The sequence below is a fragment of the Penicillium manginii genome (genome assembly GCF_028828005.1).
Source record: "Penicillium manginii strain IBT 31320 chromosome Unknown utg000004l:1.0-7231830.0:1.0-7236170.0, whole genome shotgun sequence".
In the NCBI taxonomy this organism is placed as follows: domain Eukaryota; kingdom Fungi; phylum Ascomycota; class Eurotiomycetes; order Eurotiales; family Aspergillaceae; genus Penicillium; species Penicillium manginii.
The window spans coordinates 2,112,247-2,125,807 of NW_026643105.1; the positions used below are offsets into that span (position 1 = coordinate 2,112,247).

General features: G+C 48.5%; 10 protein-coding genes across 10 annotated transcripts; 3 read left to right on the forward strand and 7 right to left on the reverse strand.

Annotated features, from left to right (window-relative positions):
* Positions 1–313: 313 nt before the first annotated feature.
* Positions 314–800, reverse strand: N7533_004502 (DASH complex subunit DAD1; the record flags this gene model as incomplete). The annotated part of the gene is made up of 3 exons (XM_057101152.1): positions 314–505; positions 570–632; positions 705–800. The coding sequence occupies 3 exons, from the start codon at positions 798–800 to the stop codon at positions 314–316; spliced, it is 351 nt and encodes a 116-aa protein (XP_056960782.1).
* A 165-nt stretch (positions 801–965) lies between these two features.
* N7533_004503 (uncharacterized protein) lies at positions 966–1,220 on the reverse strand (the record flags this gene model as incomplete). Its single annotated transcript, XM_057101153.1, has 1 exon — positions 966–1,220. The coding sequence occupies one exon, from the start codon at positions 1,218–1,220 to the stop codon at positions 966–968; it is 255 nt and encodes an 84-aa protein (XP_056960783.1).
* A 658-nt stretch (positions 1,221–1,878) lies between these two features.
* N7533_004504 (kinase-like domain-containing protein) lies at positions 1,879–2,350 on the forward strand (the record flags this gene model as incomplete). The annotated part of the gene is made up of 2 exons (XM_057101154.1): positions 1,879–2,060; positions 2,170–2,350. The coding sequence occupies 2 exons, from the start codon at positions 1,879–1,881 to the stop codon at positions 2,348–2,350; spliced, it is 363 nt and encodes a 120-aa protein (XP_056960784.1).
* Positions 2,351–2,740: 390 nt separating this feature from the next.
* On the forward strand, positions 2,741–3,817 carry N7533_004505 (uncharacterized protein; the record flags this gene model as incomplete). The annotated part of the gene is given in 3 exon segments (XM_057101155.1): positions 2,741–3,177; positions 3,235–3,498; positions 3,511–3,817. The coding sequence occupies 3 exon segments, from the start codon at positions 2,741–2,743 to the stop codon at positions 3,815–3,817; spliced, it is 1,008 nt and encodes a 335-aa protein (XP_056960785.1).
* A 534-nt stretch (positions 3,818–4,351) lies between these two features.
* On the forward strand, positions 4,352–4,624 carry N7533_004506 (Synaptobrevin; the record flags this gene model as incomplete). Its single annotated transcript, XM_057101156.1, has 1 exon — positions 4,352–4,624. One exon carries the CDS (start codon positions 4,352–4,354, stop codon positions 4,622–4,624), a length of 273 nt encoding a protein of 90 aa, XP_056960786.1.
* An 845-nt stretch (positions 4,625–5,469) lies between these two features.
* N7533_004507 (uncharacterized protein) lies at positions 5,470–5,658 on the reverse strand (the record flags this gene model as incomplete). The annotated part of the gene is made up of 1 exon (XM_057101157.1): positions 5,470–5,658. The coding sequence occupies one exon, from the start codon at positions 5,656–5,658 to the stop codon at positions 5,470–5,472; it is 189 nt and encodes a 62-aa protein (XP_056960787.1).
* A 220-nt stretch (positions 5,659–5,878) lies between these two features.
* N7533_004508 (uncharacterized protein) lies at positions 5,879–6,133 on the reverse strand (the record flags this gene model as incomplete). Its single annotated transcript, XM_057101158.1, has 1 exon — positions 5,879–6,133. One exon carries the CDS (start codon positions 6,131–6,133, stop codon positions 5,879–5,881), a length of 255 nt encoding a protein of 84 aa, XP_056960788.1.
* Positions 6,134–9,707: 3,574 nt separating this feature from the next.
* On the reverse strand, positions 9,708–10,295 carry N7533_004509 (small nuclear ribonucleoprotein F; the record flags this gene model as incomplete). The annotated part of the gene is made up of 4 exons (XM_057101159.1): positions 9,708–9,774; positions 9,853–10,008; positions 10,143–10,180; positions 10,290–10,295. The coding sequence occupies 4 exons, from the start codon at positions 10,293–10,295 to the stop codon at positions 9,708–9,710; spliced, it is 267 nt and encodes an 88-aa protein (XP_056960789.1).
* A 591-nt stretch (positions 10,296–10,886) lies between these two features.
* N7533_004510 (CXXC motif containing zinc binding protein) lies at positions 10,887–11,772 on the reverse strand (the record flags this gene model as incomplete). The annotated part of the gene is made up of 5 exons (XM_057101160.1): positions 10,887–11,030; positions 11,084–11,209; positions 11,339–11,404; positions 11,466–11,688; positions 11,738–11,772. The coding sequence occupies 5 exons, from the start codon at positions 11,770–11,772 to the stop codon at positions 10,887–10,889; spliced, it is 594 nt and encodes a 197-aa protein (XP_056960790.1).
* A 450-nt stretch (positions 11,773–12,222) lies between these two features.
* Positions 12,223–13,455, reverse strand: N7533_004511 (uncharacterized protein; the record flags this gene model as incomplete). The annotated part of the gene is made up of 1 exon (XM_057101161.1): positions 12,223–13,455. The coding sequence occupies one exon, from the start codon at positions 13,453–13,455 to the stop codon at positions 12,223–12,225; it is 1,233 nt and encodes a 410-aa protein (XP_056960791.1).
* Between the last annotated feature and the right edge of the window lie 106 nt (positions 13,456–13,561).

Genomic DNA, 13,561 nt, shown 5'->3' on the forward strand with positions numbered 1-13,561 from the left:
TTTCTCCCATTCTGTGTATTTTCATCTCATGACCCTTGTTCCTTTTCTCCTGTTGGCTCTCATGACCTGGGTCTTCGCCCTTTGTTGGCATGCATAGGACTGGTGTTCTCGCTTATGTTACCTGATACGAATTTAGCAATACTGCCTTTGCATTTCATACTGAAACATCTTTCGTAGCCACGCGTGCATGTACGTAGAACATCGTAGATTTGCTCTTAACTGATATAATGCTATGTGAAGTGGTATCTCAAGTAAAACATAATCAAACCCAACGCCAAAGGACGACCAAATCCAGTCAACTTCACCGAAGCCGTCACTGGTTGGCCATAGAATTTTCTTCATCTTCTTCTTGCTTATGTTGTCCGCCAGAGCTGCCATGTCCCGCGCTCTCTCCGCTGACCTTTCGTTTCCCTTGACCAGCCTCCTCAAGATCCTCCTCCTGCCGCCCCATAAAGTTCTCGAACTGCGACCAGAGGGCTTCCACGGAGCCAAATTCATTACCAACCTGGCGGAGTTAGCGATTGAATGCGATGCGGTGTTCCATAGTGAAAACGAGGCGGGTCACGTACTGTAATGATGCTCTCGAGGTTTCGGTTCAACCGGTTCATGTTCTGGAGAACTTGCTCCATACCCTAGTCCCGAGATTAGAGTCCCACGCAAAAAAATCTAGAGAATTTACAACCCCGATGAAGACATGCACTCACCACGGCAATTTCCCGAACCAATTCCTCGCGTTGTTGCTCAAAGACCGTTGGGGACGCGCTGCGTCTGCCGCCTGGGGTTTCGGAGATCCAGGCCATAGTGTAGCTCGAGCACAAAGAATTTAACGGATTGAAAGATGCAGGTGACTTTCTAACCGGTAGTGAAAGACCTCGGTGGGCTTTCTAACAGGAGAATGGTGATGCGTGCGTAGGCTGTGTGAGGGGCCGGGTTGGGTTGGGTGGTGGACGCCGGGCAACGGGGGACTAGGACTCCTCAACAAGACTGCGGGATTGCGGGCCGAAAATAGAGCTTTGTGGTGTCGTTTCACGGTAGTACTCGTTCTGCAGCTGCTGTGTCTTGCTGGAAGTTGTCTTTGCGAGTGTTTTGGGGAGAAGTTGTGGTGGGGGCACTGGGTATCCGATAAGAGACCCGATTGGTGACGCGTTTGCGGCGCGCACCTGGGCAGCGGGGAGTGAAGAGTACGAGCCCCTGGGAGATGGATGGTATTGGACTTCCATGCATCAATATTATTGTTGCGGAAATGGTTCAAGTTTTGAAGGGACATACAGGATAGAAAATTGAACAAGATGAGTTTCTCGCTTCCTTTCCACAATCCCGTACTGCGGCGCTCCATATACTGGGAACCTTAGTAGCCTCCAGTAAGTGTACTCGGCTACCTTGAACTTAAGGATTTGAAGACCGAATAGCTATTTGAGATGTATATCTAGGTAGCTATGTTCAAGCTCCGCTAACTTTTCATCTGTCCCTAATTTACGTCTAAGCTGTGCTAATCTTTGATATTTATTAAAATGTGATCTTTGTTGATGTGGGATCTCTATTGATGCATGATCCCTGCTTTATTAACGCGTAATCTTTCAAATTATTGATGAATATATGATCTAGGTAGGTAAAATACCTAGATAATATAGTATTCAGGGTATATTTCTGTATAGATCGTCTATCTTTTAAGATATGGTGAAAATAGTACTGTACCTAGGTATTCATGAAAATATAGCAGTGGAACTAATGGTTACTGGAAAGGAAGCAGCGTTCACCACCCATGCTACTTCAACTTGTTGCTTTTCTTCAACTACCACTGAGATCATATTCCACCATTGCCCTACGACTTGCAACTCTGCAATGAGGATTATCAGATCGTTCATTTCCCGTTTCTCGATGTTGCGAAGCCTGGAGTCGTTTCCCATAACTCCTCCCGGCCCACTTTTACCACCCCGGGGGACACTGGTGGATGAAGAGAACTCGCCATTTTATGATTCCAAGTCCTCCTACCCAGTTAAGCCTGAAGATATATTCACCGATCGTTATCAAGCCTTTGTTCCACATGAAGACGGTCGAGTGTGTGAAACCGCAGAGGAATACTTCGGTGGCCCATTCCTCGACGAAAATGGTATTTTTATTGGACTTTCTATTTTGAATAATTACTCCTCGACCGACAAATCACTCCAGGCCATTTTCTCTACAAAGACTTGATCCCAATCGCGAATTGAATGGCACGGTTTCATTCCTTTTGGGAGAGGAGAAGGAGGAATTTCTGGATCTCGTGAAGGGAATGCTTGTCTGGAGCCCAAGTGAGAGAAAATCTGCAGGCGAGCTGACAGAGCATCATTTCCTTAAACCTTGGAACTAAAGCAAAAAAGCATCTAACTTCTGCGAGCGTACGATCTGCCATCCTAGTAGTAATGATACCGCCTATCCGCTGTGCCTCGGCTCAAGGCGTTCAGTAATCTACGTTCAGTAATCCGTGTTCAGTAATCTAGATTATTGGTCTTGACAAAACCATACCGAAATTTGAACCTGTTAGATTTTGACAGTATTCATAAAGTTGAAAGTACTAAATGAGAGGGGGTTCACGCCTTTTCCGAGGCCTGTGATCGATTTTTGATTCGGTTAAGACGCCAGTCGTACCTTCAAGTATCAATCTTCAAGTTTGGCTGTAAACTCATACCTCATATTCTTCAATAATAGTCGCCATTTTCTCAAGCGATCGAAAAAAACACCCACAAATCACAATCGCAAGATGGTTGGCGGTACTCGAACTCTCGTTCTTCCTGATACCTACGTCAATGCACCTGGTAGCCCTATCCGCATTTCTAATTCCCCAGACTCAGCATGTGGAGTTACACCTATTCAAGTTGTAGCCTTGAACAGACCCGACAAACTAAATGCAATAACAAGAGGCATGATCGATACTCTTATTACGTTCTTCACGACAGTTGATGTGGATGATCGAGTCAAAGTCGTCATCCTAACAGGTGCAGGCAGAGTATTCAGCGCCGGAATCGACCTGAACGGAGACTTCAGCCAGGCGAAGAACGAATTGCGGCCCAGCGAGATGCGGGATCCAGGAGGCACACTGGCGCTTTCCATGTTCAATTGCACGAAGCCCATTATAGTGGCGTACAATGGCCTCTCCGTCGGCATCGGCATGACGTCCACTCTAGCGGCGGGGATTCGGTACTTATCTATGCTATCATCACCTTTCCGTGATTTCGAAAACTAACTCAAACCCAGAATTGCACCGCGTAATGCAGAATTTGGATTCCCCTTTTCAAGGATCGGCCTTACGATGGAGTCATCTAGTTCCTTTTTCCTCCCGCGTATGGTTGGATATAGCAATGCTACATACTTGCTAACGACCGGAAAACGATATCCCGCGCATTCGCATGTCCTCCACGGTATCTTCGCGGAGCTTCTTCCGGAACCTGAGGATGTTTTCCCCGGGCAGTTGAACTTGCCCAAGACATTCTGTCTAACGTTAGCACCATGGCAGCTCATGTAAACCGACAGCTTATTTGGCGGAATCCTGGTTCTGCGGAAGGCGCACACTTGGTTGACAGTCCTCTTCTATACGACATGTTTGGTGGAAGGTAACTTGAAAATCCCCGCCCAATGTAGACTATTTGTCGTCGTGGTTCTGACTTTTACTGACTCGCTCAGGGATCATCTTGAATTCAAAAGGTCTTTCTTTGAGAAACGTCAGCCGGAATTCACAGATGACTTGTCAAAGGATGCGCCTCGGATATATCCCTGGTGGAGCGAGGTTTCGGTGGAGACCAGACCTACGGCTCACAGGGCCCCTGGCAGTAAACTCTGAAGATGCTGGGACCGAGGACCAAAGTTGGTACTAGTTGTGTCCGGGTGTCTTCCTTGCCCTCCTTGGGAGGAAGATGGGACTGTACCTTGTAGGTAACTTCAACATGGCTATAGTTGTTCATGGTCCGAAGCAACAAGACTGAATCAAGTACGAGACATACTACACAATTCTGTACACTACTTAATGAAATAAGTATCATGGGCTAAGATAATATGAGTCATGATCTAGTGATGAAGGCTAACTAATCTAATGGAATAGAATGGACTCTAACCCATCAAAGTGAAACCGAGGCCGCCAAGAAGGTAAGTGGACTATAATCCAACAACAAAACAAAGAGATGTGAGCCGCAGCCAGGCCTAAGCCTTCTGACCCCAATAGGTGGTTATTTGAAGATCTGAAAAGCGAATCAGAGAGGAGCATTGTACGTGCAACCTTTGCACCCCTCTCTGTGGAACCAGGAATGTCCTACTCTCATGTTCCTAGGATGTTTACTGATAAAAGGGGCTGTAAAGCCATCGGAATTTTTCAGATTCCATGGCTGCACGTCGACTCACGGACGAAATGATCGGCAGTCCCAATTATCAAGATGCCGTGGTACGGTGTATCCTGGGTCTAGACGCAACTTATAGTTTGCTAGCCGAAGAAATGTTCCAGAACGACGTAGAGGAAAATCTCATTAGGCTGATAGCCGAGGATCCCAAGATCAATTTTGCTAAGACATTTGTTGATGGGGTGCTTGGAAATGGCAATGGGGGGAATGGGGGGGCAATGGCGACAACTGGGGGGGCCCTGAGAGGGGCGCGGTAGCACGGGCGTAATTGGTAATTGGGGGAGATGGAACACTTCGAAAGAACCCCTCACCCCAATCCAAAACCCGTCAAATAAGAATAGAATAAGAGTGGCGGTTTGGCGGTTTGACGCAGCCACCAGAACGCCTTAATTTCAGTCCCAGGGACAATTCCCACCAGATCCGAGCCGACCGGTCTGGCCAGTCCCCGTCGAGATAGCGTCGCTAGTGTCTCCATCCAACCCCAAGACCAGTTCGCGACGGTCGCACCCTGTGCCACGACTGGGCCGAGGACCATGCCAGGGTCCACCGCGTACCTGAAGAGCCATGGACCAGCAAATTTGAGATCCAACGCTTTCCCAAGGGCCCAGCCCAGGGCCTGGTTTCAGACCCAGCAGGTACGGAAATGCTTGAGAGACACAAACAATCCCTCTCTGTCACAAAGTACGGTCTGCCTCGTTTCTTTGTGGTCGAATCAATTTCGGTTCGCGTAGCGGCTTCGGACAGGTTGGAATTTGCCCGGCGAGATGCTACCTCGGGGCGACGAAGTGGAGATTGGATCATGTCCAGTAGGGCTCGTGTTCAACATGTGAGCGAAAACTGAATCAAACACCGTGGCTAGTCCAGTCTAGTCTGGTCCATTGAATGCGATTTTTTGGGGAGGTGGAGTCATACTCAATAATATGATGGAGTAGTCATAATCGTAGTATTCATGGTAATAACAATAGCAATAATAATACTCATCATCGTCATTTTCATCATCAATTGGGATATGGATTTCTATCCATTGCAACCAGTTATTCCCATGTAGTGAAAAGAAAACAAGAGAATAGAAGAAGTAATTGCAAAAGAAAAAAATGTCTCATCACATCGTAATTCCAAGCCGGGCAGGGAAGGCAAGCCAATCTCCTGCGTTCGGCGTGTTCATGTCCTTGCCAACACGACTAGCATCATCAAACCGGTCGAGGATGCAACCAGCTCCTGCAACCGATTGTATCGGGGCTTTTCCACCCGAGTCCAATCGAGGGAAATGAGGACCCGTTTCCTTCTCCATGTGCACTACATGCGCATGGGTCCCGTTACTCCGTTTTACTCCTGTATTCTTTCGGGGGAAAAAAAGAAAGAAAATACCCCAGGATCATGGATATTCGTTATCGTGTCATTCGTATATGCTCCAATGTGGCGGGGCGAAGAGGAGAGGAGAAGGGGGAGGGGGTGAGGGTGAGAGTAGAGTGTTTAGGTTGTATAGTGTTGGTGCGGTGTGGAGTGGAGGGTTAAGAGTTTCGTCGAGGCTGTGCGAGCATGTTGCTGAATCTCTTCCATCGCTGTGTCGGCGAGGTAGAGTCGACGCGTCCCAGTTGTGCTTTATCCATGGGCTTAGAGGAGGATGTGGTTGAGGAGCGTGGGCGGCTGATGGTCGCCTCGTGATCGGCGAGGACATCCTCGAGCCGGACATCCGAATCGGACATGCGCAGGTGCGAGTCCTTGGGATCAAGGATCTCGATGAACTTGGAAGGAGTATCGCGCATCTTGAATGAGGGTGGATGTTTTTGTTTTTTCTTCTTCCCGAACCACAAACAGGAGTAGTAGGAAATGGCGGAAAGGTATGTAGATAGTATGTGTTTATACTCGATGGATGAGACCACGAATGTCGCAGGTAAGCGCGGAGCTGTGCAGCACGTTTCACTCTGAGGAGGGCAAGCGAGAGGATTGGTTGAGTTCAAGTTCAGGAGAGAGGGGGAGAGAGGGAGATCTTTTAAAATAAAAGAAATCGAACAAATTCGAAAAAGATTCTAGGAGATTAGTTCCGAGTTTGGGGAAATGCGGGTAGTCCACGGTTTTTCATTTCCATGAGGAAGTGGAGACTGCAGATCAGGGGACAATTGGCTGACGGTCTTCTTTTTTTGCCTTTTTCCCTGAGTATTCCCTACTGCGTAATTTATTGACATTGGTTCTCGTTTATTGATTTTAAATTTTGTACTCCGTACTCCGTTGTATCTCTCAGTATGCCGTAGTACTCCGCACTGCATGCTAATCCTCGGATGCCTATGAAGTAAAGATCTATTCTTTCCCTTTGAGTAACATTTTCATACCAAAAACTAACTACTAGTACTACAAATTTCATATTCACCTCATACCTATGGCAGTTGCCTTTCCTGATAGCTCAGACTGATGTATCATGCACCTACGCACCAAAGGATGAACAAACCCCACAGCTCAGGCGCACGCAGATTTTCCTCATTTGGCACATGCAGACCTGCTGATCAACACGGTGGTGGATGGTCAGTGGTGGCCCAGCGTAAAGAAGCCAGGATCAGCAGAAACCCTCCACTCGAACGGTGTGGTGGCGTCTGAGTTCTGGCCACTGACCGTTAGGGATGCAGAACCCGCGGGCAGTCATGGTTCGTCCGATCAGCGTGGATCCTGAGTGGAGGGGCACTTGCGCGGCCCTGGTCAACTGAGCATGCGGAGAGTTTCGTCTGTTGGTTTGTTGGATTTTCTGTGTGCCCTGAACACCGCAACTTCTGCACGGAGGGGACCGGCGAAAGGGAAGGAAAAAAAAGTAGAGCCCCCCCCCCCCCCCTCCCCCTTCCCCTTGTAACGAAGCGCTAAGAGAATCGCCAGGTCTCGGTCGAACTCTTCCTTGAATCTGGTGCTCGACTAGTGTTTGACCTAGCGCGCGATGACCTCGAGGGCATCATGAATGGAGCGTAATGGACCCCCTTTCCATTCGCCTGTTCCACTCTGCTCTGCGGGATGGTAGGGTTTTCGCTATGACGTCGGGGGGCTCCCGATCTTATCAGCCCATAGGGCATTGAATATCGATGTCAGTACTTTTGTGTTTGCCTCGCTATAAAAAGAAATGCAATGGAGATTGAAAAATGCCACTTCCTCGCCATTCAAATTGCGTGCCCTTCCCCAGGTGGGTTCCAATCGTGGAGAATCATTCCATCGCTCCGCAGCGATAGACGCGAGCCCCCGTCAGCCTACGTAGTCAGATTCGCCCCCGGATCGCACTGCCACCGAGCTGACTGCCCGATGGAGAGCTGATGGCAGTAAAATGTGAGATGTGAGATTGCGAGATGATAGGCAACACTTCTCTTACTGACTCGGAAGCGACATGGTGGCCGATATATCCGAAACCAGGGCGACAAATCGCTAAGGCCTGCAATTGACAACTTGATGGCATAATTTGGCACTAGATGATACTAGTACTAATCAGCCCTGACTCGCAACCCTGCATCGGCGATTACCTTGAATGACCCGAGGCTGCTCAATGAAATTTGTAATTGGTGCAAAATAATTGCTGATGAGCTTTGCGCAGCATAAACATGGGATATTGCCAGCATCCTACTCTAGCCGAGGCTGTTGCTCACATCAGATTTCCACGATTATGATTTGCCCCATTTGGACCAGTAATAAACAATATGGAAATAACAAGCACTCAAGAGATGCACAATGGCCGAATGGAGAATTTCTTTGTACAGTCCATGGCCATCCGAGTTGAGCACGGTACATACAAGTACATACAAAGTACCTAGCAGGCTACCCATCTACGACACTCAACTCAAAAAATGCCAGATTCCACCTAGATAGAAAGCTAAAACATCTACCCGCCACATAATAGCCGCTCTAACTTCCATCACAACCACTGGCATACAAATGCTACTATATCTTCAGCCACATAATCCGGGCACATGGAATTCCGCATATGAGCTACGATGCACCAACTTGAACTTGAACACGCGAGAGTGCAGCATGAATGAAGGCGATAAGCCATTGATATTCAACACATACTTAGTACTCAACAATCTTCCACGCCCTCACTTAATTGTGTATCTTTGATAGTCGCTCCCTAATCCTCTTCCAGAAATCGGTGAGAGGCCACGCTGTACATACTAGTAATACTAATAGAAATAGAAAATCCCACCAGGAGCTTGAAGCTCCGTCCCCCACTCAGCCCGGGGCCATGACGTTTTGGCCCTCTAACTTGAAAGGTCATTCTGTTGGTCACTTGAAGCTTCATGCCGATCTATCTCCCACTCCCCCTCCTCACAGCTATAAAAAGAAAATGAGCTCTGTGGATATCTCCAGAGCTGTACCCACGCATTCACATCAGATTCAATTGTATTGAACAAAGCCTGCGGGGTAAGGCGTATGTAGACCTTCACTGGCACTAAGTGCAAACTCACTCCTTCGCCCTGTGGAGCTATTAGTGGTACTGTACATGGACATCTAGTATTCGCCTCCCTCCCAACATGGATCTGTCGCACGGCCTTCCACCATGTTAATTCCCAGCGGGACGATCAGATGATCGACAATATCGGATTCCCGCTACAAGCATTTCCGAGAACGAAGAGGTGGTGGTTCGTGCGGTGGGGTTGGCTTGGAGTAAATGCTCCTATCCAATAGACGCATGCCTTGCAGATAATCCCTAGCGGGATGGTCCCCTTCTATCTAACGTTCAAGTTGCCACAAATCTACCATGTGTTGCGTGTTCGATCATTCGTCACCCGGTTGTCGGAGGATGGCTTGATCACGATGAACAGTATGAGCAGTCGCAGGATTCATCCGCCATATAGACATACGTACTCCGGGATAGTTAATTAGGGAGCCAGGCAGTGTACATACATCCCCATGGAATACCCGCCGTACGGGCACCTGATAGGCATCGACTGATGGAATTAATGACGCGGCGTCTACGCTGAACCGTACCCAGAAAGTCAAGAGTCGAAAAAAGTGTAGTGTATTGATTTTGGCCAGTACCACAAGGTAGCCATGCAATAATATCGCACTGGAAGAACCATCAAAACGCCTCGTGAATCAAAAAAAAGAACAAGCAAACACATGGACAAAAATCCGCCCGGAGGACCAATCGGTGAGTAGTCGTAATGGCCCCGGTAGTCCATATCCTTATTTCCCCGTGTCTTGCAGCGGGAATCGATCAACTCGGCCATTCCCCAACGTGATGAAGTCGGGCTTTGGATATTGAGGAAAGAAAGGCCTGGTTCGTCCAGGACCAGATCACTCTCACAAGCGGGCTGGGACCCGCGGAGTACTGTGCATCGGTCGGTACTCGCACTCGCACTTGATGGCTTTCAATTATTTTAATCCGAGGTCTGTCATTTCGACGTCTGACGCCGTGCCCATCCAGAGGATGTTGTTACACCTGTATGTCGTTGTTAGCACTTTTTCCCAGACGCGAAACTCCTGACTGGATAGCAACCAGGACAGAGTAAATGCGTACCGAATAAGAACCAAGCCCAAAGAACCAGTGTGCTTTCCGTCAATGTGTTCCTCCGTATCCCGCAGCAGAACGTTCATGTAGGAATCGATGCTCTCGAGGGTACCCTTGTACTCGGTTTGGCCCCACTTCAGGCGGATGAGGACCTCAGTGCCGACTCTGCAATGAAGATAAATGTTAGCAATTTGACGGGTGGGAGATGGGGGGGGCTAGATAGTGGCGTCGGGTTGTGCTGGGTTGCTCAATGGGGACGAGGGGGGTTGCTCGATGGAATCGGGAGGGAAGACGCGTACCTAGCCTGGAGGAACGGCCGGGGGTTGACGGGTTGCAACTGTAACGTAAAGATTAGTTGTAGGTCTTTTCAATGCCGTAGATGAAGATCTCGGTCGCTTTGAATGGGCGCATCGCGGAGCTTGATGCAGCGGCTGGGGTAGACATACACTCATTGTGATGGTTGTATGGGTGGTCTTGCGCTAGAGCACAGACAATGGATGAAGGGGGATTGATGTGAGGTGAGGAGCTTAGCTATGAAGCTTCTTTCCTTTGGGTCTTGTCGTTGGCGCGCGAGAACTGGAGGTTGGCGGAGTCGACAGCACCGCGAAAATGTGAGCTGGTCGGGATGTCGGGTAAGCCAATAGTATGGGAGTATTCCTCACCGCCTCTGGTGTGAGTTAGCGACAAGGTAAGTTACTACTGGGGATACTACTTCATCAGCACAATTGCTTCTGTCTGCCCAGGTGACCTTTAATTTTAAATATGAGAAAGAGAAAGATCAATTTCCATCAACTTCTGTTTTTCATTGTTTAATTTAGCTTAATATGGCTTCGTGTCATCATCATATCGCTTAACTCTCCATCTCTACACCGCACGCCAGGCTTATCGGCCTCCTGGTAATAATACAACGAAAGGACCATAGGAACGACACGTAAAGAAATTATTTGTTGAGAAAGAGGCCACAAAGATCCATTCCTTTGCACCCAAGCGCGGCTCGTCGGCGCTAGTCAGTCACCCATACAGCAGGATGCCTCCATGCTCATTTATGCCCGACCAACCGACCAAGTGATATCCTTGATGCTGACTTCCTCACTGGTCTTCTCATCGTAGTCATACCATTCACCCTCATCGAGCTCAATATCAGAGAATGTGGTGGGGGACTCAACGCCCTTGGCTTCCCATTTCCCCTAGATAAAAGTAAGAATTTTTGAACCAGCCACGTTATAAAGGGTTTACTCACCTCGGCGGGCTTGAACTCGATGAACTCCAGACCACGGCAGTCCATCTCAATGATCTTCTGGCCGGTCTTCTTCTCCTGGAGCTCGTAGGTATTGGGACCAGAGATGATGGAAGCAGAATGGGTTTTCTGCGGATTGCAATGTCAGCTCTTTGCTCACTATCTCCCCCTAGAGTAGAATAATAGAGACAAGAGACACCAAGTAGATAGCTTGGCCCGTGGACGGTATCAAATCTCTTGACGGGTGGAATCACGTACGGTGCAGAGACGGCATTTCCAGACAAAGTTTGCCTCACCCCGGCTACCGGGGATCTCGTGTTCCTCCTGTAGAAGAAAAGTTAGCATATTACCCATCAACGCGGATTTCTTTGCTAGGGTCACGTACGAAGCGGTTGAAGCCCACCCAGTTAGGGTGAATCTCGTGGCAAGATGTGCATTTCACCCGGAAGGTGTAGTAGTAGGGGTCTTCCTCGGTGTCAATGGGCCGAAGAGAAGTAACACTACCAGAAATGGTCAGATGGAGTATATTATCAACGATTCTTAGGGCAAGGGCGGAGTTCAATCCTCCCACGCAGCCTGCATCAAAAATTGTTGCACGATGCGGGGAGCTTTGAGAGATATTTAAAAAATGGGTGTGGGCGCTATGAGCGGACTTACCCTTCCAACTCGGCTGTTAGTACAAGAGATAGCATCTTGGATATTTTGGTTTGAGGAGATCGGGGTTGGATGGGTCTTAGAGGTTCCTTGAAGGTAATGTTGAAGAGTGCCGTCAGGATGCGGATGCGATGCGATGCGGGGTGGAGACAAAAAATAGATCAGGTCTTGGCATGTGACCACCCAGCTGGTTTTTACGCAATGTTGAACGGCATACTGACTGCTATCTGGGGAAATATCGTGTCATGATGAAAGAAAAAAGTCAATGCAAGTTATACAGAAAGTCTAAGGCTACCTAGGTACTAGAGCGTTCGGTTTCTGTAAAGATATGTGGTTAAACCCACTGCCGTTCCATTTACGCCATCTTTGATTGTTTGTCCAATGAGAGACACCCTTGCTCTATACAATGTCGACAGCAGTATCATAATAGCTGAGGAGTGGACTTCTACTTGAACTTGTAAGCCGGCAGAGTCCAAAATAGTTGTTTATTACCTTCTACTAACATAAGATACGTATGAGCGCACATTTTTAAAGAACAGATACAGCGGAGTCCGGCTGAACAACAAGAAGGACATGCCGATCACCAAAATGCTGGCTGAAATACCCGCAGATATGCCTGGCCACCAAGATATGGCATTTTTCTGGGTCTGCCCCTTGTTGAAATCATATTCTGCCCAGTCGCCCAATATCTGGCGTACTGTCCGAGAGAGCACTAGATCCCTCTGCTCGACCGCCTCGTTGACGGGTTTCAGAATCAAGACATTCACATTCCCATCCTTGGTTCTATCACCCGTTGTTACTTCGGGCAGTAGAATGGATCTCACAGCGCGTACGTTCTCTTCTATGTCATTGATTGAACAAATTCCAAAGATCGTGTGAACAGAAATGCCATTTTGCGATGCTCGGGTTGCTCTCGCTACAGAGAATCGCAACGCAAGGCCCGCCAGAGTCGTGTCTTGCGTTTCAGCCCAGTCGGAGGCTCTCTTCACAGCAGCGCGAAGGCCGTTGGGAGAAGGGTGCCAGTCTCCTAGTGTTCCCAGAGGGACACCGCTGGCTCGAAGCAGACCGGACGCAAGGGGGCTGGAGTTGCAGATGACTGGGACTTCGGCTTCTTTCAAAGCTGGTATGCCGTATCTCTCAAGGCGGGTGTTTTGCATTGTCAACTGTGCCCAATTCTGGACAATGTCTAAAGGTCGACCGTACGTTTTCCGTACGGCGTGAGCGACGTATACAAGACGGTCGAGATCGTAGCCGGATACTCCCACATATCTCACCAGTCCCTTTTTCGACAATTTGAAAAGTGCACCTACTGCTTCAATCGCTTCGGGTATCGTAACAAATTCAATGTCGTGGCAAAATACGGCATCGAGATATGTAGTTCCCAGTCGTTCCAAGGAAGTATGAACAGACTTTCGTATCCAGTCTGGCGAGTAGTCGAACTTGTCGACTGAAATTCTGCCGACTTTGGTCATAAGGATATAGTCACTCCTTGAATACCTGCTTGTCACCTCAGGACTGGCAAGTGCCTCCCCAAGAAGGTGCTCGGAGGGATCATAGTAGGGCGAAGTGTCGATTGCTCTGATGCCGACATCGAACGCGTAGCGAATGATTTTCGAGATAGGCACACTTTTCGGATCTGGATTCACTTGGTAGCTGAAGCCAGAGCCTCCAAGGATAATTGGGGGTAGCTGCAAGGTCTGGCGAGGTTGTGAGGCTGACATGGTGGCGCTGAGGAAATGAAAGTCCCATCGTCTTGTTCTTCCCAGGATTTCTTCTTTTCTTACTCTATATCTTCCCCGCTTGCTCACCAACTCTTTCTAGTATGCA